The 27,700-nt window shown below is 35.9% G+C and overlaps 2 protein-coding genes across 4 annotated transcripts in view; one reads left to right on the top strand and one right to left on the bottom strand.

Moving 5' to 3' along the window:
- Window positions 1-27,700, bottom strand: part of SUPT3H (SPT3 homolog, SAGA and STAGA complex component) — a 256,275-nt gene that overhangs the window by 198,460 nt on the left and 30,115 nt on the right. The window lies entirely within an intron of this gene.
- RUNX2 (RUNX family transcription factor 2) overlaps window positions 17,964-27,700 on the top strand; it is a 216,668-nt gene continuing 206,931 nt past the window's right edge. Inside the window, exons 1-2 of the mRNA XM_066547582.1 lie at window positions 17,964-18,067; window positions 18,276-18,395. Coding sequence (XP_066403679.1) covers window positions 18,338-18,395 — 58 coding nt within the window. The 5' untranslated portion in view covers window positions 17,964-18,067; window positions 18,276-18,337. The remainder of the gene's footprint in view (window positions 18,068-18,275; window positions 18,396-27,700) is intronic.

The raw sequence follows: 27,700 nt of genomic DNA, 5'->3' as shown, positions 1-27,700 counted from the left end.
ATGAATTATTTTCATTTCTTTGGGGTTTTTTTAATTACCGAAGGAAAAAGAAAGATGACACAGATTACCCTAACAAAATTTAAAATTCTTAGCTGTATTCATTTAAGAAGCTTTAATGCTACAAACATGGTATGGAAATGGAACAGAGGAATAAATTCAATTTTAACTAAACTATAAGAAAAGTGCTCATACCCTAAGAAAAAAAATTAAGTCAGCACATTTAAAAAGAAGAAAAAAAACCAAGCATATCTGAGATTAAGATCCAGCTACGCTTTAGAAAAGAAGCTTTGGAGTCAATAACACTATTATGTACCATTCACACAAAAGAGTGGAAAAACTACTCAAAGACCCACTCCAGAGATAAACACCATGTGATAAGTACAGCACCACACATTTATGGCAAAAAGTCTGATGGTAACATCCAAGTACCAACCTGCACTTCCTGGTCCAGCTCTCCCTCAGTTTCAGTATGAAACACAGACACTGTGGGTGATGTTTCTGTGGGGGGGGGGGCAAAATACCTGTGTCTGAGTCAGCCACTGCTTCCTTCCAGGGCAGTGGAGAGAAACATGTTATGATTCATCTGACTGATTTTAGACCCTTCCTTTCAGGGAATCACTACCTAAAATTGCTTGTTTCTCGCTGCTGGCTATAGAAAGAAGGTTATGCTTACTCGCTCAGGTGCATATGCTGACAAGCAGAAATGTAAAGTTAATGAAATGAATCCCTCTTACAACTATTCAGCCATAAGTGAACAGGAAGAGGAGATTCATGCCTGGTTAACACCAGAAATAAAACGTACTTAAGAGTTACAACAGAAGTTTCTGCCATCACTGAGAGATTTACCACTGAGGAGGGACATGGGCTTTAACAAGACCCATCCTCTGGTCCAGGGAATACTGTAATGAGAACCAGCAAGGTTCAGACATCCACTGTCCTGGAATTGAAGGCAGTGAGCAGCCCTCAGCAACAGACCCAAAAGGTTTTGGAACTAGAACTGCCCCAGTGTTTTTAAAATCCTATCCAACTTTATGAGGTTAAAAAAATATTCTAAGTAACAGAAGGTTTCAGAGGCAAAACATACTAAATGTTCCTCTCCATCCAATGGAAAGACTGCACTCAGTTTTACTCTTACAAAAGCGACATTTCTGTTGGCATTCACAGCAAAAACCCTCGATCTGTGGGTATACTCAAACACAGAACACAGCAGAGGCATCAAAAGCAAGTCTCTCCTTGTCAATATCAACGTGAATCAACAGTGTGGTGAATAAAATACAGAATCGTTCCGTCAACATGAGATGGAAGGGCCATAAGTCAAAGCGTTACAGAACTATTTTCTTTGCCACTGCAGAAGCTTTTGGTGATAGCATCAAACCCATGAGATACAGTATTGTTGTACATCAGCTCTATGTCCTGGGCCTGACGGAAAGCAGAAAGACTTCACAGAGTTGGATTAAAGAATTCCTAAATTCCTGTTATATGTAACTTTTGAAATATGTTTGGATGTCAGAAACTCAAATCACTGACTGATGGTCAGGTGGGGTTTTTCCCCTCATATGAGATGGCAATTGCCCAGCTGTCCCCTTGCTAAGAAACAATTCTCAGTTTCTTCCTAAGTAACCAGTTCTGGTCCTGCTATAGGCAAAATATAAAAATACATGAACAAGAGACTCAATATGGGTTTGTTATAACAAGACAAATTCCTCCCAATTAAACACTTTGCTTACATTTTAACAAAGTTATTTACTTGCTACTTCTAGGGAGAAAAACCCCAAACACATATTTGCATGACACTTATTTGGAACTACTAATGATACTCCACATATGCCAATATTATGCTAACTGTCTGGCTCAACCCATACTCCAGGCTCTTCCAGCAATCAGCAGGCACATCTGGATGAAGTGGTTTCAGTTTTACATTCTTTCAAAATATTCATAGTGCTGCAACAATTAAGCAAATGAAAAATGTAACAACTTCTGGCAAAATCAAAATTAATTTGCTGTTTAAGAGAGGATTATATTTGCTATTAGCTCACTTACTACAGGAACACCAGACACTGAGAAACCCCATAAAGTCTAGGCATCAAAATAAATGTCAAAATGTCATTTTCCTTTTCACCAAGAAAAAAATAACAATTTCATTTCTAATATCCTCACAGATAAACATGCATGTACACTGAGTAGACAGGTAATCATACAACAAATTTCACCCTACTATCCAACCCTAGAGCCTTTATTAAAATATAAAAATACATTTGTGCTGATCTGAATTTTCCATGTCACTTGGTGAAACAAAAACTTGGGAAAAAAAAAATCAATGGACCATCTTCAAAACTTCTTTGGGGATGGGGTCATTCATAGGCAGGAGGAGGAGAAGAAAGAAGAGCCTACAGGTAAGCCTGTTTTACTACAGATATTCCATTTTTCATCTAAGAACAACAGAAAGGAAAAGCAGCTGAAGCACCTCATTAGCAAGTGACAAGTACAAGGCTTTTTCATGATGCAGAAATCAGACCACAAAACTGCTACTCTTTAATGGATGAGAAAGAGGAAGTTAGAAACTTCTACCTCCTAACACTAGAAATAATCAAGATTCAGGGAAAACAGGTCTGCTTTTTATGCAACAAATAAAGAACCACTGACAAGATGTGTGGTCCTTCTACAACCCCCAAACATGGCACCAACATTTTTGCAGTGAGTTCTGAATATGTTTTAGATAAGATTAGATATATTTTCACCAATCAATCTTACAAAAGAAGTTCAACTAGATTTATTAGTTTACTGTGTTGACATGTCTGACAAAGCAAATACTAAGTGTTTGAATAGTATCACCATAAATCTGTGACAATATGAGGATAAATCAGTCCAGGTGGCAATGTGATAATTTTTTGTGTTGCTACTCCATAAAGAGATGTATAAAGTCCACCCTCAGGCATATATAAAAGTGTGTGGTTGAAATCTAAGATGATAAATGTTGGATGTAAAACCAAAAGAAAAGAAAAATCTCAAATTAGGTGCTTAAAACCAGATACATACATTTTGATTTCAGTACATTTTGCCTGTCCAGCATGTTAAGACATTACAAACTATCACCTATGATGTTATGCTTTGAAATGCAACTGGAGTTTTCTCATTATGAAGCACACCTTAAGGCTTAAATTTCTTCCATACTCAAGCATGACATGGAACCAAATTTATGCCCAAAGAGATTCATCAAAGCTTTTTTAGGAAAAAAAAAGTAGGATATACTAAATACACAAAATTATCTTCCCAAAAGTCAATCATTTTAGATGAATTAATAGAATTTTAGTAGCCTTACTACCATAGGTATTGAAACATCTTTCAGTGGGGCTATATCCTGCAGAAAAGGACTGGCACAGGTTGCCCTGAGAAGCTGTGTCTGCCCCATCCCTGGAAGTGCTCAAGGCCAAATTGGACAGGGCTTGGAGCAACTCAGTCTAGTGGAAATTATCCCTGCCCACAGCAGGGGTTGGAACAAGATGTCCCTTATAACCCAAACCATTCCATGATTCTGTAAGATTAAGGTTCAGATTATTTAAAACCAGCATTTTCCAAACTTTTTGAAGTAGTAATTTGTCACATATGAATCCTCGGGTTTAGAACACATAGAGGATAGTTGCACTGAGGACAGCCATACAACTTTTATTAGGCCAATTCTTCCAGGAAGACCAGGAAAAATCATTAAAAGATCAACAACTGGAGCACAAGACCTCACCAAAGAAACAGGCTTAAAAATGTTAAGAAAATAAAGATGAGTTTAAATGGGAAAATCAGAACGGATCAGAGTGACCAAACTGATAAAATAGAACTGGGAAGCACCTTACCGTTTTAAAATTCACTGTGAAATATTAACGTGTGGATGATCAATAAATTACAAGGCTGGTGAATACTACTGAGGTTAAATACTTTTGAAAATACTTCCACAGAAGCATAATCCACTTACCTTTATAGGCATATGCACTTGAAGTTTTAAGTTCCTGCATCTTGATTTTACAGCACTTCCTCATTTACACACTTAGATCAGATCTTTGAAGATTTGGTGACTTTCCCCACGGTAATACCCTGGTACACAGCATGGAGCACTATAATCTCAGTGCTGTTATCAGCTCATCTATACACAAACTCTTTAGAACAGGGATCTGCACAGAGATCAAGTTCTCTCCATAAAGGCCAGTACTGAATGCTCAGGGAAAACCCCTCCTTGATTTTCTCTCCAACAGACCTAAAGTGTTGCCTGAGGTTACGACTAGACAACTGTGTTTTATAGCCATAGATAAACTTCACCTCCATGATCTCCTCTTAATCCTTTTCAAACTACAGTAATTTTTGGCTTCTTCAGTGCCTTGTTGATGAATTCAACACTTTAATTATGCACTGTTAAAAAACTACTTCCTTGTATTCATTTTAAGCCTGCCATCTGATAATTTAATTAGGTGCCCCTACTTTTTGTTATGAAAAAGAGAAATAATTGTTTCCATTCACTTTCACTGCATTCCTCATAATTCCAGATTTCTATCACATTCTCCTCCCAGCTGTGTCTTCCCAGACTTTTAGGCACCCTGCCAGTTTAGTTTCTCCTCCTTGTACAGAATTCATTCAATTCTAGAATTAAGTTTTTAGTAACTGGATGAATACAACAGCAGAACTATTAGTAACACTGTTATGCTCAGATACTCTCAGTTTCTCTAAAATCCAATTCATCAATTTACCCAATCAATTTTTGGGAACTACTAAGGCTCTCTTTTAGAGCTCTCCATGAATCTTTTTCTATGACAATAAACAGCACAGCTCACGTGGGTTTATCAGCAATGGATTTCACCTGTTTCGTCACCCACTCAATTCTGTGCAGTCTTTCGGTGACTCCACACAAGCATCATTTCATTCTCTAAAAAACTTTGCCGTTTGCTTTCTGGCTTCTGCAGGATGGAGAAGTGAGGATTTCTTGGGGCTGTCCTGTACAGGGCCAGTAGATGGACTTGATGATCCTTATGGGTCCCATTCCACTCAGAAGACTTTATGATTCTATGAAGATCCTCAGTAGACCTTGCAAGTGACTTTGCTCTAGTGCAAAAATTAAATATTCCTACCCTTACACTTCTCACATTTTATTTGGCCAGTGTCTTACAAAAGCAGATCTCTTCTTTATATCCCACTAGATATTGTAAAACTACTGAGGCTTCTAAATAGCCACTGAGTAATTTATCAGAAGATTAAAACTGACATTAAAAATTCCCTGACAGTGTTGCAATTATTTCTTAGCATTAAGACAGAACCTGAAAATATGTCAGTTTGCAGTTTGACAAGGATGTTCAACAGTAATTATAAACACTTTTGTGTTGAAACAATGTCCTGTATTGACATTTTATTGATAATCACTGATTTAGACAGTTACTCATTCTTCCAAGAAACCTTATTTTTAGTCAATAGCTGTGGTCATTAATAAGTCCTGACTTTGTGCTAGATGAGGAACAAGCAGTAATAAACCACACCGAATGCTGTTTGAATAAATTAAGTGGCAATACTTGAAAATAATAAACATTTCTGCTCTTTGCATTTTTTTTTAATTCAAAGTACACAGAAAGGAGCCACATATCATGGATGGAGGATACCGACAAAAGGGGTGATCAACTCTCATATGACAGCTGAATTTTGTGTTTAGTCATGAAAGCTCTAAATTGAAGTTACATAAACAGAAAACTAATGCCACTGGCAAACAGCCCTGGTCTGTAATGTTCTATTTGGGATTCACTGGTTAAAGCAGAGGAGACGCTGATCTCTGACAAAGAACGAGATGGGAGATGACATCAACTTCTTTCGGCAAATGAGCTCAGCGTGCCAGCAAGCTGACAAATTAGCTTCTAAAAACCACTAACAGTAGCTTACAAAGTCACAGCTGTTATCCTGTTTTGAACAACAAAATGTTGATCTCGGTTGAAATGTCTAGTTTTACACAAGATTTGTAAGTGCCCCGATTCTTTTTTTTTTTAAACAAAGAAATGAGTTATACTGAGAGATGCATGAGGGACAGGCAGTGTCTGTACCCTGATGACTCCATGGTGATGTTTAATTGACAAAGTTAAGTAGAACACTTGCTTATGTTCTGCACCCTTCTTAAATTTGAAAAACCCCCTAGAGACACAGACACAGTAGCAACATAAATCCAAAAATACAACAGTACCATAGCCACTAGCAATTTCTTCAGCTAACTCAAGCATTTCCCAGGATATGAAGACTGATAGTGGGAAGAAATGCATCAGAAAACTTGTAAGAGATTCCATTAAGTGGTTGAAATCCATTGAAAGACACTAATATTCTACAAAACAAATGCTCCTCAATGCTGATTGTGGAGAAAATTTTTTAAAACCCCATAGTATTACTTTGCTTTTCACCTATTTGAGTAGTGTAAATCTTCACTTTCATGGCAAAGTATGAGCCAGCCTTCTCTGTTCCTCAGAGGTACAGGGGACTAAAAATTCTATCAGATGCAGCAGAGGCAAACTCAGTTAATCTTGGTACTCTTGTGATCCTCATCAGTGGCATCTGAACAGCCCTCAAAAATAAATTTGTTGATGCTCAAGGAAAAAACAGAATTTTTCTACAGACGACCAACTGAAAGACAGAACAATTTACCTCAAGGCCTGAAGTTTCAAATAGGAGTCTAATCTCATCTCTCAAGCACCAGATCACAGCCCTTTACCACTACAACAGTCTCTGTTTTTTTACAGCTGTTACTTTCATAAAATTTCAATAACTTTAGCACAATCATTCCTGATTTATGGTAAATGAAGGAAATAATCAAGCCAGGACAGATGCATGCCAAGTTCAAGTGACTACCCAAAGCCAACGAAAACCACCAAACCACTGGTCAGACCTTGGATTGAAATTTCTCTGATTCTAAGTTTAAACAACTAAGAAAGGCCTTTATTTATTAATGCCACATAAGGCCTGTTCCTATCAACATGGGTTTTTTGCTTGCTTTGTTTTGTTGTTTTTTTTATCTTTACCTAAAATGGAGCTAGAGTGTAGCAATGACTTAAATAAGACTGTGGGCACATGAAGAGCTGAACGAAACCATGTATTTTCAACAGGAACTTACCCAACAACTACACAGTCAATGTGTCAGGTGTTAAGGCCACATAATACTCTGGTACTCAGGTTCAGGAGACCTGCAGCCTCAATGAATCATTTCCAGTATTGTGATGAAATCTAGTCTCCACTGGAATCTACAAAAGGTTGCACAGGCTCTTGATCATAATTGTGGACATGCTGAGTTCCAAACTGCCAATTTTATGTTTGGAACACACAAGCAATGAAGTTCATCTATGTACAAGAAAACAGAAACATCACAGTAGACCAGAACACCCCATTCAGCTGTGCCCCCTTACAGAGGTGATCAATAACTCTCCACTCCTTATTTAAGCCATGGTATTTGATTTTAGCAGTTCACACATCCATCACTGACAAAATGAACTGGTTAAACTTAAAAAGATGTAGAGACAAAGCTAAGCATTTTCACAACAAGTACCCTCTAGCTGTAAAATGACTGAGAAGTTTGGGGTTATATTTGTCTTTTACTTTCTTTAATTTTATTCTCTGCATAGCCCCAACCAAGCTATATATCTGACACAGAGAGCAACATATTTCTCCCCAGAGTACTGTGAAGAGAATAACATAATTAACATTTGTTAAGTATTCTCATAGTGTGACATGAGCCAGCAGAGCACATGAAAGTTAGTAATTCTCCATACTGGAGTTTGAATACTGTGCAGGAAAGATGGCAAACAGCCACAGAATGAGCAATCAATAACGAGAAAATCTCTGAGTAACCAGCTCTGAAGTGAGCAGCATTCCTTCCATGCAATAAGTCAGGAGTTCTAGAGATGACAAACAAAATGCAATCAATTAACACCATTATAATGCACCAAGTACAGTTGGTCTGTAAGGATGGTCACTGGAAACCCTAATTTGAGATCTTCTGTGCCAACTTCTTCAACTTATTCTTCATCTAGAGTTCAGCTAAGCTTACTGTTTTAGCAGAGGAAGATAAATAAAAGGAAAAACAGGTAAACAAAACAAACAAGGAAAAGACCCAAACCCACCCTTTTAGCTGGGAATAGTTCTATTTGCAAGTTCTTCAGAATCTACCACTAAACAATTAGGAAATCTTACAGAAAATCTTTATTATTTTCACTGTGTATCTGTCACATGTCCAATCTAGGAATAGCTACTTATAAGAGCAGAACAGAAAAGCACTCAAAAAGTAACTGTTCTGTAAAATTCATGAATTCTAAAAAAATTGGGCATACTCAAGTCTGGCTCTTTAAGTTTATTTCAGTTATTCAAAAGGAAAAATAAAGCTTGAATTACTGTAGCTTCTATGCACAGATAAAACAGATATTTTCTACCCACATCAGAAAATGAGAAGATTGAATTGCATTCAGTTATGAATTGGATTTGTTCTTCAATTAAAAGAGAAGAAAAATAAATCATGCTGAAGCTAAATGACAAACCAAAGGCTATTCCATTATAATTTTGTCCAAAAGACAACTAAATTTGTTATTTCTTCAGCTCTTTGATCATTATGTTTAGCTTGTAAAGATGCCACTTACTACTGCAAATACTCCATTTCTGAACAGACTGGTATAATTTTTCCCAAAACTGAAATATAAACATTCAGTGCAAAGCTGCTTCAAACTCACACTGGGCACAACTGGACTTAAAAAGCAACAAAACATTTAGATGTTCATTAAAAAAAAAAAGGTAATTTAAAAATTAAAAATACTTTGAAGAAAGGAAAATCAGTAATTTTACCAAATGAACAGGATAATGATGACAAAATAAATTGAATATTGTGTGGTATTCCCAAATCCCAATTATGCAGGTTTATTCTTAAAATTAGATATACTCTACTATGTAGACATAAAGGCACAACCCGTGAAAGATAAATGTTTTACATTTTACACTTTTCAGAGATCACAGTTATTTCTGAGGGCCCCAACCCCAAAGCCCATGTCATGGGAATGAACTCTGGCTCACAAAAAGCCACATTTCCTTCAGCATTGGTTTTGGCAAAGCCACAACTGCTCAGAGCACTGCTTGAGCTTAAACAACAGTCTGGTAGCATCAAGCCTTACATCCCCATGGGTTCCCAAAATACACCAAGAGTCTGGCTACAAGGAGCTGCTCTGGCATCACAATTACAGACTATGGAATCCAGAGGAGACAAGTGTCACAGAGGACAGAACTCTTGCAGCCAACCTCATCTAATGGCTTTTAGTACAAAGTAAGTGTTATTGGAAATAATCTAAAATGCAGAGCCCATATGCCTCAAATAAAGATTTCTTTCAAATGCCAAATTATTCCACGCAAATATTAACCAATTAACGTGATGTCTGATATGCAGGTACATGAAACAGAAATTTCTTTGTTTCTTGAACTAATCTTCAGACGGTAATAACCTTGATTCCAGAGTCTTTTTAGGCCTGGAACAACTGAAACACCACTCCAAAAGCAGAATGATTGCAGAGGAGAATTTGGAAAATACAAGCAAACACGACCTATTTTTCAGGATGGATCAACTGCAGAATTTTCCAACACTGGGTTTTAGTGCTCCTGTTCCAAGATACTCCTATTCCACTCACCAATGGAGTTTGGCCATTCAGCTCCAAAAAGAATTGAGGTGCTCCGTGCCTGTTCACAGCTGCAGCCTGTCCTCAGATAGGCGACACCAACAGCCCATCTGCATCATTTTGTGCCAAAACACAGAATTTCATTCTACTTAGCGCCTCTGACCCCTCAGACTAAATACAGCCAAGCAGCAGACCCAGCACCTGTGTTCTGAAATGGAAATGTAACAATTTACTTTCATTATGGGCTGGGGCTCCACATAAAAGAACCCTGTTTATCCAACTGTCATTATTCCACAGAACTGATTCCTTCGATTGCTTCCTAGACACTTCCCTCATGGAGACAACAAATATAGACAGTGATTTATCTTCTAAAAACAAATAATCATTTATCCATCTAAAGAGAATAGAAATAAATGGTTAAAGTGATAAAATAGCTAAGTATTAACAAGCAACACATATACTATCCTATCCACACAGAATATTTCCTCAAAGCTTGCATTATTTATCTTACAAGCTACAGGTCTGGATTCTGGCAACCAAACCACAGGGTCTCTCCAAAAACAGCCCAGCTTCCTCACTTTTAAGGTTGGAAGGTCAGAGGAGGAAGAGGTATGAGTGGAAGGAATGATTGCAATTCATTTTTTATTTTTCTTCTCCATTACCACCCTTCAGTTACAAAGCAGTCTGTTACTCAGGGCATGACAAAAAAAGGGTATTAAAAAGAACTGACATCTGCTTATCTGGCCAACATTGAACAGATTGTCTATAAATGCTGCCTGCTGTCCCTCCTGGAGTGAAAAATCAACCAATTCTCCAGGACACAACACATCAGGCACTGGAAATCTCATACAAATATCTCCCATAATCTTCCTAACATCCCTCAGGTTCTAGAATTCTTCAGGCACACCTCCACAGACCATTTTAAGTGGTATAAAGAGACAGCCCAATTCCCTCCAAAGGAGCTCAACACCACACTGAGCACAGCTGGGCACTTCTGAACTGGCTGTTTCAGAGCAAACTGGGGTTCACATGGCCTTGGAGACCAAAAGGCAATTTTCTCCCTATGGTTGCTGTCCCCCGGAAAAGGGCTTCATCTTCTGGTTCAACATCCTGTTCCAGTACCTTCATTTCTCCTCACCTCCAGTACTCCTTCACTACAAAAGGGGAGCCATACTCTTAAAGCTGATTAAAACCCCAGGTTTTCTTTTTAAATCTCCTCCTTCCAATTTTATTCTTTCCGTTCTTTTCTCAACCTCTTTTCAATTCTCTTCTCTCATGAATGATACTCAGATCTCTTCTCCAACACAAAACAACAGTACATTTTTAATTACAAGGGAAAGCTTAGACTGTTGACAAGCTGTGAAAAAGTAGCAAATCCAGGTATTAAATACTTTAAAGACAAGAAGGAGAGAAAAGCACATGAAGAGAAACAGGAGATGGGATGGAAGTACCTGATTTTGCCTTTTTTTTCCCTAAAAAATACTGTGTACTGGACTGAGGAGCTCAAACTTAAGTGAGAATCATGAACAGCAGAAAAATATTTCTCTGTGCAATCACTGCATAAGTAATTGTTTTGGGGTTGGGATTTTTTTCAAAATACAGAGAAGGAACCATGATGATCAGCCATCACGCTCAAGTTCAAGCAGAAAACAAGACCAGTCAATTGAATACAAATAACTAATACTCTTTATAGCAGAATATGTGGAGAAAGTTAATAATAAAATTGCAACTAACTGCTTGCCCTTCTTCATGAAGTTCTTCACTTATTTTTTACTGCTGTTCATTATAATGGGGTTTTCCCCTCCCTCTTTTTCATACTTTTCTTAAATGGCTGGCTGCATATATTTAATTGTATATTCCTCAGGGCAGGGACTATTTCCTTAATTGTCTGTAAAGTCCAGTGCTATAAACAACGGTCCTATGCAATGTTAAGTAATAAAAAATGAGTAATGTTTTGTTGAGAAATAGTCATGCATTAATTATGCAAGATAATCTGGAAAATACAGAACTAGGGAAAAAACCATGTTCTGAATCCATAACTTTTAAGCATCACTACCCAATGAATGATTTATGATATTACTTTTCAATATTATATTTAATTTCTCTTGGAGTATTTAAAAAACATCTGCTCTGAAAGTTAGCAAATGGGTATTGTTTACTCAGAAATTCTACAGGGTGCAACCCCCTTCCACACTGTCAGTTAAACACACAATATTTTAAATATACGTTATGGAGCCAACTGTTGAAGCAGGCACTTAGAATGCAAAGAATATTTTACATATTAAAGTATACATGAAAAATACTGTTCAGGAGTTATATCATATAAAGTACAGATTTTAAATTCAGTATTTAATAAGTATGCAATTTAAAAAAAAAAAACATTTCGTTTTTATTACTTACTGAACTAATTTCATGTCCTAAATCGACATTGCTGCAGACTTATACAAGCACAGAAGCTACTAAAATTGGTATAACTTTAAAACCAGAAGCAAATTTTTATTGCTGAACTATGCCCCTGAAAATGGGGTGGAATATAAAAACAATGACACCAAATCTGAAGAGCATAAATAGTCTGTCTTAATATCTTTTAAAATCTGTTCTCTAATCTTGACTGAGGTTTGAAAGTAGCAAGTCTGTATTTTTCCAGTGTAAATGTTGTGCAAAAGCTTTACAAACATAGATCTAAATCTGCAATTGCCATTACTAAAATAAATGAAAAATCTATAAGCAGCAGTGAAACCGGCATGCAAATAAAAGAACTGTCAAGACATACTGCCTAAAAATAAGCTTACAATAACTATTTTAAAGACTGTGTGTGGTCTTACCCATATATTTTGGCAAGATGCACTTTCTCCAACCACAGCTAGATTCATCCAAAAGCAGTGGCACTGGAGAGTCTCTGTCTCACCTGTCAAACTTGAAGAACGTTGTTCAGCAGACCACCATGAGTCCATGGATAGGATCCACAGCACTACAGCAGCTGTTCTTGATAAGTGTTCTCTAACTAGAGAGGCAAGCGCTTCAAAAACCTTCTGTAAGAGGATCGCCCTTCATATACATGCATTTAAAAACAAACAGAAACAAGAATATATCCAGAACAAGACTTTCGAGACATTTGTGGCACAGCTTCAGTGACCTCACATGCATCTCTCTCTGATATTTGGAAATATTCACAGAAGATTTGAGTCTGTTAAATTTATCTTAGAATTTAACCTAATTATTTACCTCTCACAAATTGCTACACTGTTCAAATTGCAGGCAATCAAATAAAATAACTGGAACTCCTAAATCTTCAGGATTGAGGAAAGTGAACTTTCCTCTTTTCAGTTCCTTTCCCCCGAATGACACGGAAAATTTTCACACCAAGCTACAAAGAGATTAAAAGTGGGAAGAAGAGGTAAAAGGCTGCTTGGCTACAGTAAATGAAAGATTCAGTGAAAATGGGATGAAGCACGAAAAGTTGCAAGTTTTAAAATGACCGAAGGGGATATTTTGCCAACCAGAAAAACTAAGAAGAGACTTTATCTGAATTCTGTTCGCATAAAATAACTTTGACTGTTACTAGAAGGCACATAATCATTAATTTCCAGAGAAATATGAATATTTTCTAAAAATAGGTCACTGCTTTTAACTGCTGAGATCTGCTCTGATTTAACTACTAGTAGCATTGTATCCTAGAAGCAGGAAAGGCTCTAGAGAGATTACTTTCACTTTTCCCTAGATATATTTAGTGTACTAACTAGCATAGTTAGGATATTATTTTTCTTTGGTTTTGTCAGTAGCATGTTTGAAATAAATTTTATTAAGTGGTAGTGTATGTAACATTGCATTGTGGGTAGCTGTTTCCTGCCTTAACCTAGCCACATCCTCAGCTGTTATATGAGACAAGTTTCCCATATTTTCTGCAAGTTGACTAAAAAAAAAAATACAGACAGGAGAAAATAACTAGGAAGTTAGGATGATCTTAAGAACCAAATATTGACTGTTTAGAATGGGTGCATGTAATCAAAAGGACTTTTTTCTCAGTTCCTGTACAGTCTACAAGATCCAGGAACACAAGAAAAATAATGCTTGTCAAAAAAAAGCCTGAGCAGGAAGAATCAAGGTGAGACAGATCTGATCATTAAGATGCAGTCCCTTATTCAAAGCCTGATCAGGGGCTAGATTATTTCACTGGAGAATAACTTTGCTATGATATGAAGAAGTGAGAGAAGTGGCAACTCAAAGTGAATGAAAACAATTTTTGAGTACTTGCTATGCCATAATGTACTCACTGGTTAAGAGATGACCATCTTTTTAATTTAAACAACAGATCAGTTTAAGGTTTAATGTGATCTTCAGTAGCCTGCTTGCACTGTAGAAAAAACAGACAACACTTGTTTACCCTAGAAAGGTAACAGGACTTTTCCCCCCTCCACATTAATGGTCCCAGGCATCATCCACCTCAAACCATATCTTACCTAGAGAAAGACAGCAGTAACACTCAGATGCTCACTGCTACTCTTGTAATAAGTACCATTTTAAAATGAAGGAATGCTGAAATATCCTTGCTGTTGCAGTTTTTTTAATCAACTAGAAGTTTTAGTCTTTGCTTTAAAAGGTTAGTATGAAGCGGTATCAACATACACTACTCTTGCAAAGATAATGGAAATGAGAAGTCTACAAAATACCCAAGTCTAACAACAGAAGTTTCCCAAAACGTGCAAGTATTTGAAAACAAACAGTATTTTCAATGTACTGGCTGTGAACCTAGAGAAAACAGAGTTTTCTTCCTCTAAAATTATAATTACTCCTCAGTTTGAAAAACACAGCCAAGGAAAGAGGTTTCACTTAAAGAAAAAAACATGCTCTAGTAGAAACAGATACGTCAACAACACCTACAGTGAATACCTGCATCTGAGGAAACTGCACCAGGACTTTCTGAATTATAAAAATCAGCATCTTGTTATTGTATATATTGTAAAACTTGTAATGAAATGCAATCTAACAAGTTTGTCATCACACTGCTCTAAGCAGAGTATTTATATCATTCCAGTTGTAGCATAGAAGCAAACATTTAAGTACAAATAAACTTTAAGCAGGGCATCACACTGTTTATACACTGGATGAATTTTTGAGTGACATAAGGCAAAATGTTTGGAAATAGAGCATAGCTTAAAAGTTCCAAAACACGTTTAAAGAACAGTGGAAGATGTAATTATCTTTTAGTGTTGCATTACAATTGACTTTTAGATTTCATTTGTCATCAAAGATCAAGCTCAAAGTTTACCAGAGAAATTCCTTAGCATAATACTTCCTTTGTAAGTGTAATTGGGACTCAAAGCATCCCCTGTGGAACTCTGAAGTGAACTTCCATTTTTGTAGATCTACCTTTAAACAAGAGCCTGTCAAGCATTAGTCTACAATCAAGACACTGATTTACACAGTGGATTTTCAGGATTCTTGCATCTGTGTCATCAGCAGTGCAAACTATACCAAAAGAAACCACCAGTTTCACAGGTATTTGGTCTCAAAGTTTTGCGTTATAATGTTTCTATATTTAAAAAAAACCTGCATTTTTATCAGTAACAGTTTTTACAAACTGCATCTCGATTACTCAGTTACAGTATTTGCTTTTTTGTTTTTAATGGTTTTTGCTTTATTAGATGAAGACTTGTCTGTAGTGCTCTCAATTTGAACAGGTGAAAAAGTTAAAAAAATCTTAAAGGTATCAGATCAAAGCACAGCAACAAAGTTAGAGAATAACTCTGCATACACAAGTGAAAGCATGAAAAAGCCATTCTGGAGAAAGCGTGAGAACAGCCTTTCAATGCAATAAATTTTTATATTCAGACTTCTGTAGGAAGCTCAATATTCTAATACTAAAGATATGACTAAAAATAAAGGGCAGAGTTTTGAAAATCAAATAACTTTTTTTCATATCAATGGAAATAAGTATTTAAGGTCAAGACAACAGTTATCTACTATTTAAAAATACTGCGCATACCTGCCATCAAATAGGAGTTGATCAATACCTTCAATGTGTAACTGTAGTTGACAACTTCAAACTTTAAATTTAGAGCTCCCCAAATAAGAGGCAGCAACCTCCAAAAGCTTTTGCTGCATCATAAATTGATTAAAACTTTAATGCATAAAAACATAAGCTGTATATGAAAAGATTAGTATTCTTTTCATTGTTTTTATATCCTTAAGATTTTTTCATTGATGCTCTTAACCATACAGTGTAAACAATAATAAAAGCAATTCATGAATAGGAGAATTAAATATAACCCTTATTTTTAAGTGGAATGGGTTTTTTGTAGAACATTCCTTTTTCATTTTATGGTAGAATTCTCTAAATTTGGCACTATGTAATAACTCTCAAAATATTGAATGAAGAACAATACAATTTACCTCACAATAATTATTATGAAATAAGTTTTTATGAAGAAAGATCTATGATTTTTTATAATTATGTAAAAAAAAATCAAAACAATTTATTTTTTACTGAAAAAATCTTCTCATTTGTCTCATCCCCAAAAAAACAGAGAACCTGGTTCCCACCCACACCTCCAGCTATTCATATCACACAATTCCTGGCCAATTTCTAACCAAGAAAGCTCAGGACAAAGAGGAAAACAAAAAAGGAGGGATGGCAGCAGCAAAGAGATGTATTTTATTTTACAAATAAAAGCCAAATGATATCTAGAAAATGTTTTACACGGTTCTTCTGCTCCCCCCCAAAAATGACAAAAAAAAAAAGGAAAAAATTTAAATTCATTCAGCTAAAACTTAAAATTACAGTGCATCTGTTGTACAATCAGGATAATATGAAAAGTTCTAGATATAATGTCCAAAGAGGCAAAAAATGAGATACTTTCTCAAAGATGTTTCCAATTTTGTTCTGAATCTGAGTGAGCAAATCAAGACTACTAATACACACTGTCTGTGCACATTACTCCTTACTACACACAGCATTTTGCAATTTATTTCAAAGCCTCTATTATAAACAAAAAAATACTGCTTTTGTTAACCCACTCTGCACCAGTACAGTCAGGGCTTATGTTACACAATCAAAGTCAAAGTTACAATATCTTAAGCATATAAAAAAATATCACACACACATGCACACAGATGATATTAAGTATTTGAGCCTTACATATGCATCAAATTTATGTTTCATCTTAAAACTAAGTGTTAACATTAACTGGTGAATGAAGTTATTTATAGTCTCCCCGAAAGTTTAAGACTGTTCTATTTCCCTTAAACACCAGAACTACAATAAGGAATTAATGTAAGCACAACCAAGCCCTCCCAACCCTCCCAGCTCACTCTGTTACACAACGTCCACGTTAAATCCTCCCAATGCTGGTGTTCCAAAGCATCACTCCCAAGCTGCAGCACACAAGCAGTTATGATATCCAAATGACATATTTTGCTCCAAATATAAAAGAAACATAATTGCCCTTAATTTGCATCACATAAAACTGCCAAGTAGTTTTGAAGGCATGCAAAGCAAGGCAGACATGATTTAAGATTTGCAAAGGAATCCCCAGACTAACACTTCTGTGACAGCCAATTACAGTGAAAAACACAACCCCAACAAGCAGCCTGCTACTAGACCTTAGGAAAGGTAAAGTTTCTTACAATGAGTTACAGATTCACAAGTATAAGACGACAAGGAGAAAAAGTAAAACAGAAGGAATCCAGCCACCCAGCAAATATGAAGCAGACCCAAGATCGTGATACAATCCAAAGATGTAAATTATTGTAAATCATCACTGTTGTTCAGAATTTCACACAGCCACTTGTGCCAATTTTGCTCACTTTTCCACAGACACAATAATAAAGGAGGGAGAGGGAATGGGAGGAGAAAAAAAAAAAAAAAAGAAAAAAAAAGGAGGGGGAAGAAGAGTGGGGGGAACCTGAACTGAGAGTACAAATAAAGTTCTGCTGTCCATATGCTTTAACTGTACAGAAGTTTGGGCTCTTACAGCATTTTGTACTCTCTCCAAAGCCTCATGAGTCACAAAAATTAAAAAGCTATGTCCCTCTGAATGCCAGGAAGGGCCTTACACGAGCCTTTTGTCAAAATATAAAAAAAAAATTTAAAAAAAATTTAAAAAGAAAAAAAAAAGAAGAAAAGGAAAAAAAAAGGAGAGAGAGAGAAAGAAAAAGCCACAGTGTAGGCAGTCCTACTTGGAGTCCTCTGATGTCACAGCCACATGACTTGCTCGCTCCAGTAACAGTGCTTGCAAAAAAAAGGAGTTTTAAAGCTTTTGCTTTTTTGGATTGTGTGAATGCTTCATTCGCCTCACAAACAACCACAGAACCACAAGTGCGGTGCAAACTTTCTCCAGGAGGACAGAAAGGAGTCTCTGGTTTTTAAATGGTTAATCTCCGCAGGTCACTACCAGCCACTGAGACCAACAGAGTCAGTAAGTGCTCTCTAACCACAGTCTATGCAGTAATAGTAGGTCCTTCAAATATTTGCTCATTCTCTTTTTTTTTGTTTTGTTGCCTTCCTTTTCACATGTTACCAGCACTACACAATTTTTTGACAGAGAAAAAACCAACTATAGAGTCTTTGCAATCCAGGGACACAGTAAAACTAAAACAAGGTTTGGCTATGGTTTGTGTTTTCAGTTTGAGGATCCAAGAAGTATTTGCACCAGAAGGTGAAAGCTCTGCGTGAACCGAGAGGGACTATGGCATCAAACAGCCTGTTCAGTTCAGTGACACCATGTCAGCAAAACTTCTTTTGGGGTAAGTGCTGCAATATTTGAGCTTCTGTTTTTCGCTGTCGAGAGTTTTCTTACTTTGAACAATACTGGTTGTAGTTATCTAAGCAAAGAAATGCTGAATGGGATGTTAGAATGTTGAAATAGTATACCTGGTTGTTTGGGTCTTTTTTTTTTTTTGGGGGGGGGAAGTAACTGTAAATAGCTTCTGCAGATGTAAGAACAAATTTGTTAGCTGGCAAGCTGAGCAAAGGGAAGTTGGTGGCTCAGTCCTCAGAGTTTGACAGCAGGTGTGCTCAGCTGTCACCGGGGTCAAGGTGTAGCTGCACGAATTTGAAAGAGCCTAATGGGATCTAGCAAAATGTTTAATATTATCTCAGGGCAAAAGATAAAGTAATTAGTGAGTTAATCAACAGCAGCTCAGAAAATCTCATTAAGAACTCTGGTAACACTTTTAGATAAATCCACTATGAGTGGTTAACGAAAGATACTGTAAAAGACTTAAATCACAGGGTTCAGACTGCTTGCTCTCTAAACCTGATGAAAATGAGTAGTGTGTAGCATACTGCAGCCTATCCTACCCAAAACTGCCCTATCATTGTTCCAGGCATCTCATTTTTACACATATATCTCAGATGAAGTTATCAGTGTAAATCTGCAGTTTTCTAGTCCTCAGTTGCCCTCATTTCACAGCAAAGCTTGTATGATAATATATTCAATTGTAAAAGCAAATTCTTCTCATTACACTTATTATGAACAAGGCAAAACATTCATGCATTAAAATATTAAGCTATGAAATAAAAAATACATGATCTAACATGCTGCTGAATTTTAAGTTTAATTCAAAGTGGGACTCTGTAGAAGAGCACTGCCAAATATTTACTTCAATATTCTGAACTGTAAACACAGATTCCTTTAAGAAATCATATATGTATATACTGAAGTAATTATTTATATGCACTGTACATATAAATGCTCATAAAACTCATAAATACACTATAAAATTGCACCTCTGTCTTTGCTTACTTTGAAAAGCTTCATGCTCTCAGAGACTTAAAATCAGTAGAGAGCATCTCACTCACAAATACTAAATAGAATCAAATAAGACTTCAACTGATTTATCTGCAAGTAAATGAAGTTATATTTTAAAGTGTACTGGAAAATGCTTTATTATCATCACACTTGATGAACTGCAAGAAGTACAGTAACAAAATTTTTTCAAAGCATCTTTTACTGAGGCAGTTCAGAAAGACTAACTGAAAATTCTGAAAGCTTTAGGGAAAAAAAAAAAAGTGAAAACTTACAAGATTTTCTTAATGGTGTCCGTCATGTTGAAATTATGTTGGGACCGTAGCTAAACCTATTTCTTTCCCTCCCTTGCCCCCCTCCTATGAAAAACAACAATGCTAGAAGCATTTCCAGTACATACATCCCCATTATTGTAGTGACTGGGGTGCCTTTTACCCCTCCTACTTCACACACTTTGACTGGTTCCCAGTTAAGCACATGAAGCTCTGAGACCAGGTATAGGAACAGAAGTGAAGAAATTGCTTCTTGCAGGAGGGCGACCAATTTAATATATGACCTATAGATACCAGATGAGATAACATGACCTGTGGCTGGTCATGCAGCTTTAATACCCTGAACACTGAGCTGAAATGCAAACACAGACCCGGCAAAGCAGCTTTTCTACCCAAACTGGTGTCGGAGCAAAGCACAGCAGAAGCATAGCCAGACCACATTATCCCAGTGTTTACAACAGGAAATACAGTTTACATGTATAGGGACTTTCTTTTGCTTTTACTTCCAAAAGAGATTAGAAGAAATTTAGTTGGCTAAAATTATCAAAACACCAAGTCTGACTGCTTAATTCACCTACTTCTGATAATTCCTAAAGCCATGGGGAAATACTGTGATACTGTGCTTAATACTTTTCCTGAACTTCACTAAATAGGGTTGGATACCTGAATTTCACTTTGGACACAAACAATAGATGCAAGGAACTACAAAATATCATCAGCTCTGTCGATGTGTAAGCAGTGTAACCTGAGCTAAAACCAAATTTTGGAAAACATACCTTTATAAAAAGGAGGCAGAATATATTGTTAAAAAAAAAAAAAAGCCAGAATACCCAAGCTGCTCATGAATTTGCCGTTCAATGATGCCGCAGCACCTCAGAATGCACGATCTGTTCTTCCTTTCTGTACTATCATTCTCTTCCCATCTCTACCTTATTCCTTTCAGGACTGTTGAGTTTAATTGTTTCTCTTCAAAACTGAACTGATGAAACATAATGACAAGTCATAACAGGGCAGGAAAACAGAGCTATGATTAACCCGCATGGCTGCTAATCTGTGCCATTAACCATATTCCTGAAAGCTTTTATTCCACTCATTTTTGTCTATATGTTTTTGACTTCATATGAAAGGGAAAAACAAGAGTAGCAAAGTGGAAGTATCCTTTCCTAGTTCATGCAAACACATATATTCCTTTCCAATTGGGTACATTTTAAATAACTACAATCTGGGTTTCACATCCAGATTTTCTCTACCTTGTGCCACTTATACACAGGTTTTGACTGCATTGAGCCTGTGTAAACCTTCTCAGGCTTTTAAATCTAATGGGATTCATTTCAGCAAAGGCTATTCTATTTACATCCATAACATTTGAAGGGGAAAAAAAGGCTCAAAATAAGCACTATGAAAAAAAAAAAACAGAACCACAAACAAACAAAAAAAACCCAGCATACTTGGTAGAAAATTTGGAAAACATTGTTTACTCAAAGTATTTCAGATACTGAAAACGTTCTCAAATGCCTCCAAAAACAATTTCAATTTTGAAATAGGAAAAGGCATCTTCAACTATATTCTGTGCATTTCAGAGGAAGAATCCAATGAAAGAAGGAAATAGGATCCCTGTTTAGCTGATAATTCAATCAATTATTTCACACGTAATTTCTGGAAGCTGATCCCAATGGAGATATAGAAATCTAAAGTCTTCAAGTTCTGCTTATATTAAAATACTCCTCAGTATCTTCTTCATCAAAAAATGCCAAAACTTTTGTAAATTTCAATTTCATCTGCTTTAGTGTTTAGTAGGGAATCTTAAAAGGTTTGTTTAATTTTAATTAGGAGACTGGTAAGAGAGAAACAAATCCTTTTTCATTCTGTGTATAGAAAGCAGTTTTCTGTATGTTTCAGCTCTGTTTAACGTACTCATACTATTGTGAATGCTAAGCAAAATCTCAGGAATCACTGCTATTTGCATAAAATATAATTTAAAATACCAGGATTTTTCAATAACAATAATAATACTGAAAACTATGCAGGAATGAGTATTCTCACGTGCATTAAAAAAGCTGCGGCTTCGCACGGAGGCTGCCGTTATCTGAAAGCCCCAAACCCTGCAGGATTGCTCTTCATCACTTACAAGGTCTGTAGGCAGCAAAATGCACTGATCTGTTTAATTAGCTACCTCAAATGAACTATTAATAGCCAACATTGTTTAAATCAACTACGCCGATGTAAAATTCAATAAGATCAAAATGTTCCAGTTTGTTAGGAGAGTATCAGAGTATCTGGTGGTTAAATAAACTGGGAGAGGAAAAAAAACCTATCTCATTAGGGGCACTAAGATTTTATCAAACATAGAGGATTAATCTCTATTGAATAGGACCATTCACAAATCAAAACTCACTCCACTTCAATACTTTCATGCAGTGCTAATCAATTACAACCTTTTCTAGTTATTCAAAATCCATGTGCTTTTAATTTTATTCACTGGTGGTCTAAAATATAATATTCAGGCCAAGCTAAGTCATTCTGTGTTGCAACTTTGCTTTTTTTCAATAAATATTCATCTAGAGGTTTTCTTAGAGAGAACTGCTCATATGAAGACTGTGGTAATATTTTTATACTGTACCTCCTTGTTGAAGCAAAAGGTTAGGGGTTACCTAAATACCTCAACTGTATATACAAAAAAAGGAAAAGGTAAGTATTCACATGAAAAATCCAAAGGGACTATATTATTTATTTTTGCATTTCCTATGATTAATGATGCACCAGTGCATACTTGAAAACTGAAGTCAAAATAGGGTAACACCTCAAATTCCTTTACAAACTGTACAAATATCAAACTTCCATGCTGTATTAACTACTCTACCAGAAATATTTAAAGGCTCTGCCACCCCACATTAAGAGTATAACAATAATACTGAAATTCCTCTCAAGCTGTGTGATTTCTTGGTCATGGTCAGACTAATATTAATCTTAAAATTGCACCTTACAGCTTTATTTTCCCAATTGCTTTCAGAAGAGAGTCATACTTTTTAATGAGTAACAAGAAGCTCAGAGCAGCCATAAGTAACAAATATCTTACTTTACATTAAAGTAAAAACGGGAAAAAAAAAAAGAAGCTAACAATTCTGGCAAGAGATGCTAACTAGGCAGGGCAGACAGTTCAAGAGAGACAGATAGCAACTGTGTTTATGTACTGTCACACCTTGTGGCAGACACCATCAATGAACAACATCAATAACAACTAAGAAATACTTGCTAGAACTCTAACAATACAAAAAGCTGAAGCTACAAGCAGAATCTGGCATTATTTTACGCTCAAGTCCAGAACACTTCTGTGGAAATTGAAGCAGAGAGGGAAAGGAGGAATTATCCTGTGCTTGCCAAGCTGCAAAGGTGCAGCATTTCTCTGCCTGAATACCACAGGAGCCAAGGGCAGCTGTCAGTGCTGGGCACCTCCTGAAAATCAAACTATCTTCATGTTTCCCTCTATGTACCCAATAAAAATCAACATTGTGTGTTGCAGGGGAAGGAGTTGGTTCTGAAAACTCATTAAATACACTCCATTAATAAGAAGTACAATAAATTGCCATGTTTAATATGCCCCAGAGTATATAATATTTTAATTAAGTAAGCCTCAAGATAAATAGTGAGTTTAAGATGGTAAAACCTGAAGCATTTTGGGGTCTCAAATTCAGCACTGGGAGAATCCAAGTTTCATACAAGCAGTTAAGAAACAGCAACAAGAAAACATACAACTGTTACTTTCAAGATAAAAATTAATTTGCCTAAATGGAATAAATGTAATATATATTCTGATAAGCATACACAGAAGTAAATTAATAGACTGTGTGCCATTTCAGTAAGATTTTCCTTGGAAATTTTGCCAGACTTAAGAATTATCCACAGATTTTCATGAGGAGACAAATGTCACCCACAAAACATCTACTTCCTCCACCACAGAATCCCCACAAATATCTACTCCTATCAACAAAATTCATTTGTGCTAACATTACATACAATAGCTTTCATTTCTATTAGATATCTTCACTCCAAACTGCCTTCTAAATTCTTATGGGAAACAGGCTAAGGAGGTCTATCTTCTGCTCTCAGGTGTTTTTGTTTTTAAGTTAATAAAGCCTAAATCTAAGAGCACGTTTCCTTACATAAACATGCTCTCTTCTACAAATAAATATAAGACCTGCCACTTAACATACTGAAAACCACACCCTAAAAAGAGCATTTTAAAGATGAGCATAAAGACAAAATAAACTCAGGTTACTGTATCACAAAGCAGTTTAACACCTCCAATTGAAAAAAAAAAATCCATTATTCATGCATCTGTTTCCTGTATATATTTTTTATTCTGCTTGTTACCATACTGTGTACTGTTCTAGCCTTCTCCATGTAGCTTTAAGTTTCCTATTTCATGTAGGAACTTGCCCCAGGAGGGAAAACTCCATCGGTTTTCTCCTGACTCTCTTGAACTGCTGAAGTCATTTTAATCAGAGCAATTGAATTATTTTGCACAACCTACTCCTTATTAAATGTTTTTATTTATAAAAATTAAGTTTAGAACAGCAAAAGATTAAAGCAAAAAGGCTACATTCTCCTTTAAGTGCGTAAGATGCCTTAAAAAGTATTTCTGTACATTATCCACTGTATTCATAATAGTTTTCCTTAATAATATTTTTTCATCTCCAATAAAACTACCTTTATTTTTACAAAGAAGGGTAGAAACAGTTTCTTCTGCTGTCTGTCTCTTAAAAATGCCATATTCATTAAGGTCAGGCCATTCTGGAATTAACAATAGTTTTAAGTTTTAATATGTTATAGCTAAAAACCCCATGGCAAAAGTTTTTGGCAGGAATTCATTAAAATATGATTACTATATTTCTGATAGACAGCTTATTTTACATATTATATTTCCTCCGAATTGCTAGCATTTCATAGTGACTTAAAATTTATTATCATTCATTTTCTTGATTAAGGAAAGTTAAAAGCTGATGACCTTACATACATTTATTTTCCCCAGAATTTATTTGAACCGTAAGTGTGCCAAACCATTGTTTACTTATCCCTCATGGTCAGATATCTTAGATCTAAATCTACTCTGTGGTTTACTGAAACAGAAAGACAGAGCCACTGCCAGTTACATAACATAATACTGTTCAGAGGAACAGGATCCGGCCTTGATCACAATGAAAATTAACACTAACGAGATGCATTTGCATCTATATGCACAGACACACATGTACATCAAGTACCATATGTTGTGTGCAGTGGCTCTGCTGGAACAAATCGGAGCAGGGGGATGTTACAAGTCATTAGTAATTACTGAACTGAATTTCTCTATCAGACACATTTAATATATTTGACCCTATACACACAAGCAAAAGAAAGGGTTGCTTATGATTTCATTAAGAAAAAATAATATAGATAAATAATTACACCTAAGTACATTGACTACCAGATAGCATTAATCCCTCAAAAGACCTGTAATTCATATAAATACAAATCAGAAAAGACAGAGTTAAAAACACACAATATTTTAATGCATCTGTGTGTGGTATTAGAACAGGATATTCTTTCTTTTAAGAAATGTTAATGAGCTGTGTATGTGCAAACACACACATGTATACAGTTCAAGCCTCTAATTCCTACTAACTTACACTTCTAAAATCATGACATTCAAGTTAAAGAAGTCAAACTAGCAATAGCATAAATTTAGGAGACTTGTCAATCAGTACAATATTTTCCACCCTAGCATTAAAGCCATAAAGGATAATGTGCTACTGCATTCAGATTTGCCAGCAGTACCCCAAGAACATTTGCCACTCTTCACATATCTTGCTAGCATGCCGTCGAGGAACTTGCCAGGGTCCTGTACTGATACAACTATGCTTATTAATGCTACCACAGTGCTCTAGATAAATTTTAAGTGTTAGTGCTTGTAGTGAAATAACAAATGCCAGAAGTACTGGTTTTAGAATACTTGGTAAAAATTATGAGAGAGACATGTCTGGCGTCAGTCCCTTCATACCCTCTACTCCTTCAATGACAAGAGAAACTGCTTTTATGGGCATCAGACCGGCCACTCTTAACTCACCTCAACTTTCAAAATTAAAACACATTTTAGCCAAAGTAGTCTTATTTGTAGGTCACCTGGTGTTTTGACACAGTGCAATATATTTCCACTGAAGGGGCTCACAAAAAAAACCATCACAACCACATTGACATGGAAAGATCCCTAATACAAACGCAGAGTTGTTCTGCCAAGAGCTCATAATCATCTACAACTGCATTTTTGTAATAATACAATACATTAAAAATTTACTATGAGCACAAATCTTCATCTAGAATCAGCAAGAATAATTTTACATGAATTAAACAGGATTCAAGGGAAATTAAAAGGCATTTTAAGATACAACTTAAAGAAAAAAAAAAATTTGAGGACCATAGTGTCAGAATTTGCTATTTTAATTTAACATGTCTCCAAAAGCCTTTCAGGTGAGCCATAACACTGAACTGCTGTGATATTTATGTCCTTGCAGCATTTTCTGTATAAATTCCAGGAGTAACTTTCACTCAAATGCATCATCTATTCACCTTTAAATAGAAAGCTTTTAGGAAAAAAATATGTGTCACATTTGCTCGGTAACACTGAAGGGACACATCTGGTCTAGCTTAGTGACTCAATATTAACAAGAGTTTGATGAATTAATTCTACCAGCTATCGTACAATACTCGAGCACAGGAGCAGCTTTGTGACAGATTACTTACAGCCCGCAGTATATTTACTTCCTAACACAATCTGCAAAACTTATTTCCTCTAAGTAAGACCATCCATATAAATTCACACTAAGAGAGTTCATCATCTGCATTTTTCCAATCAGTGGTATCAAAGTTTAACTCCACCGCGTTTGGGTATTTGTGCAATAACCAATCCATAACAATGAATGGTTTATTTAAAACTGACAGGACCAGAAAGCAGCAACTATTTACTTAGGCGCCGTACCTTCGTGTACACCAGTAAAAATGTTCCCTTTTCCCAAAAGGATTTTCTGCAAAAAGGGCATTCACTTTGCTTCCTTCCCACCCCTCTTACATCCAACTCTGTACATTCAAAACTAAGTGCTATATTTTTCTTGCTATTCAGTATATTTTTATTTCCCCCCTTTCTGATTAGACGGCATAAACAGAAACACTAAAATTCAGAAGTTACACTCTTTATATTTTATTAAAGAAATCAACATTCAGAAAAAGTGCAGTCATTTCTGGACAAAAAAATAGCATCTAAGTAACAAAAAAAATTAATTTAGCATCAAATGGAAAGAAAGTTATCTTCCACAGTGCAAATCATTTTCATACTGGAGCTAGAACAGTTTCATTCTAGTGCACCACTGTGTATTGCATATGCAAATGCTAGAACAACTTTTAATTTCAGAGTGTTTCAGGAATAGGACCTAAAATCATGCTCTGTTATTCTGGATGGCAATTAACTCAGTCATGACCTTGTAATAATTTGGAGTTCTACGCTCATTAAAGTAAAATTTTAATATTACCTTTAAAAGCAAAAGCAAAATCTTAATTACAGCTGAGCTAACTGTGTATTAATCCATCTTAAAAGAAATGAAGACTTGAGCTTGCCCAGATAAAAAGATACATTATAATAATACTCATTAAGTACAAAACAAAGGCTAGAAAAAGTGTAATTTTATTACTTTGAATTATAATATTAATTTACTAACTAATTTCAAGGCACATGTGTAGTGCACATGTGTAAAATCTACTCGAGGGAACCAGCTCGCACAGACACACACACGAGCTGGAATGTTCCAATTCCGATCAAAGATGTGTGTAGCCGGATGTGCGGTTAATTCACTGATCAAATTTTCACAACTGAAAAACATCTTGAGACATAAAAGTCCCAGTTACCAGTAGTGTGGGCTCTGTGCTTTATCATCAGAATTACTCTTCGCAATTTCACATTTTATGATAGAATTCAAAAATAATATAATCTCTCGCACACTTT

Source organism: Molothrus aeneus, chromosome 3 (assembly GCF_037042795.1).
Source record: "Molothrus aeneus isolate 106 chromosome 3, BPBGC_Maene_1.0, whole genome shotgun sequence".
NCBI lineage: Eukaryota > Metazoa > Chordata > Aves > Passeriformes > Icteridae > Molothrus > Molothrus aeneus.
This window is presented reverse-complemented; position numbering and strand designations above follow the sequence as displayed.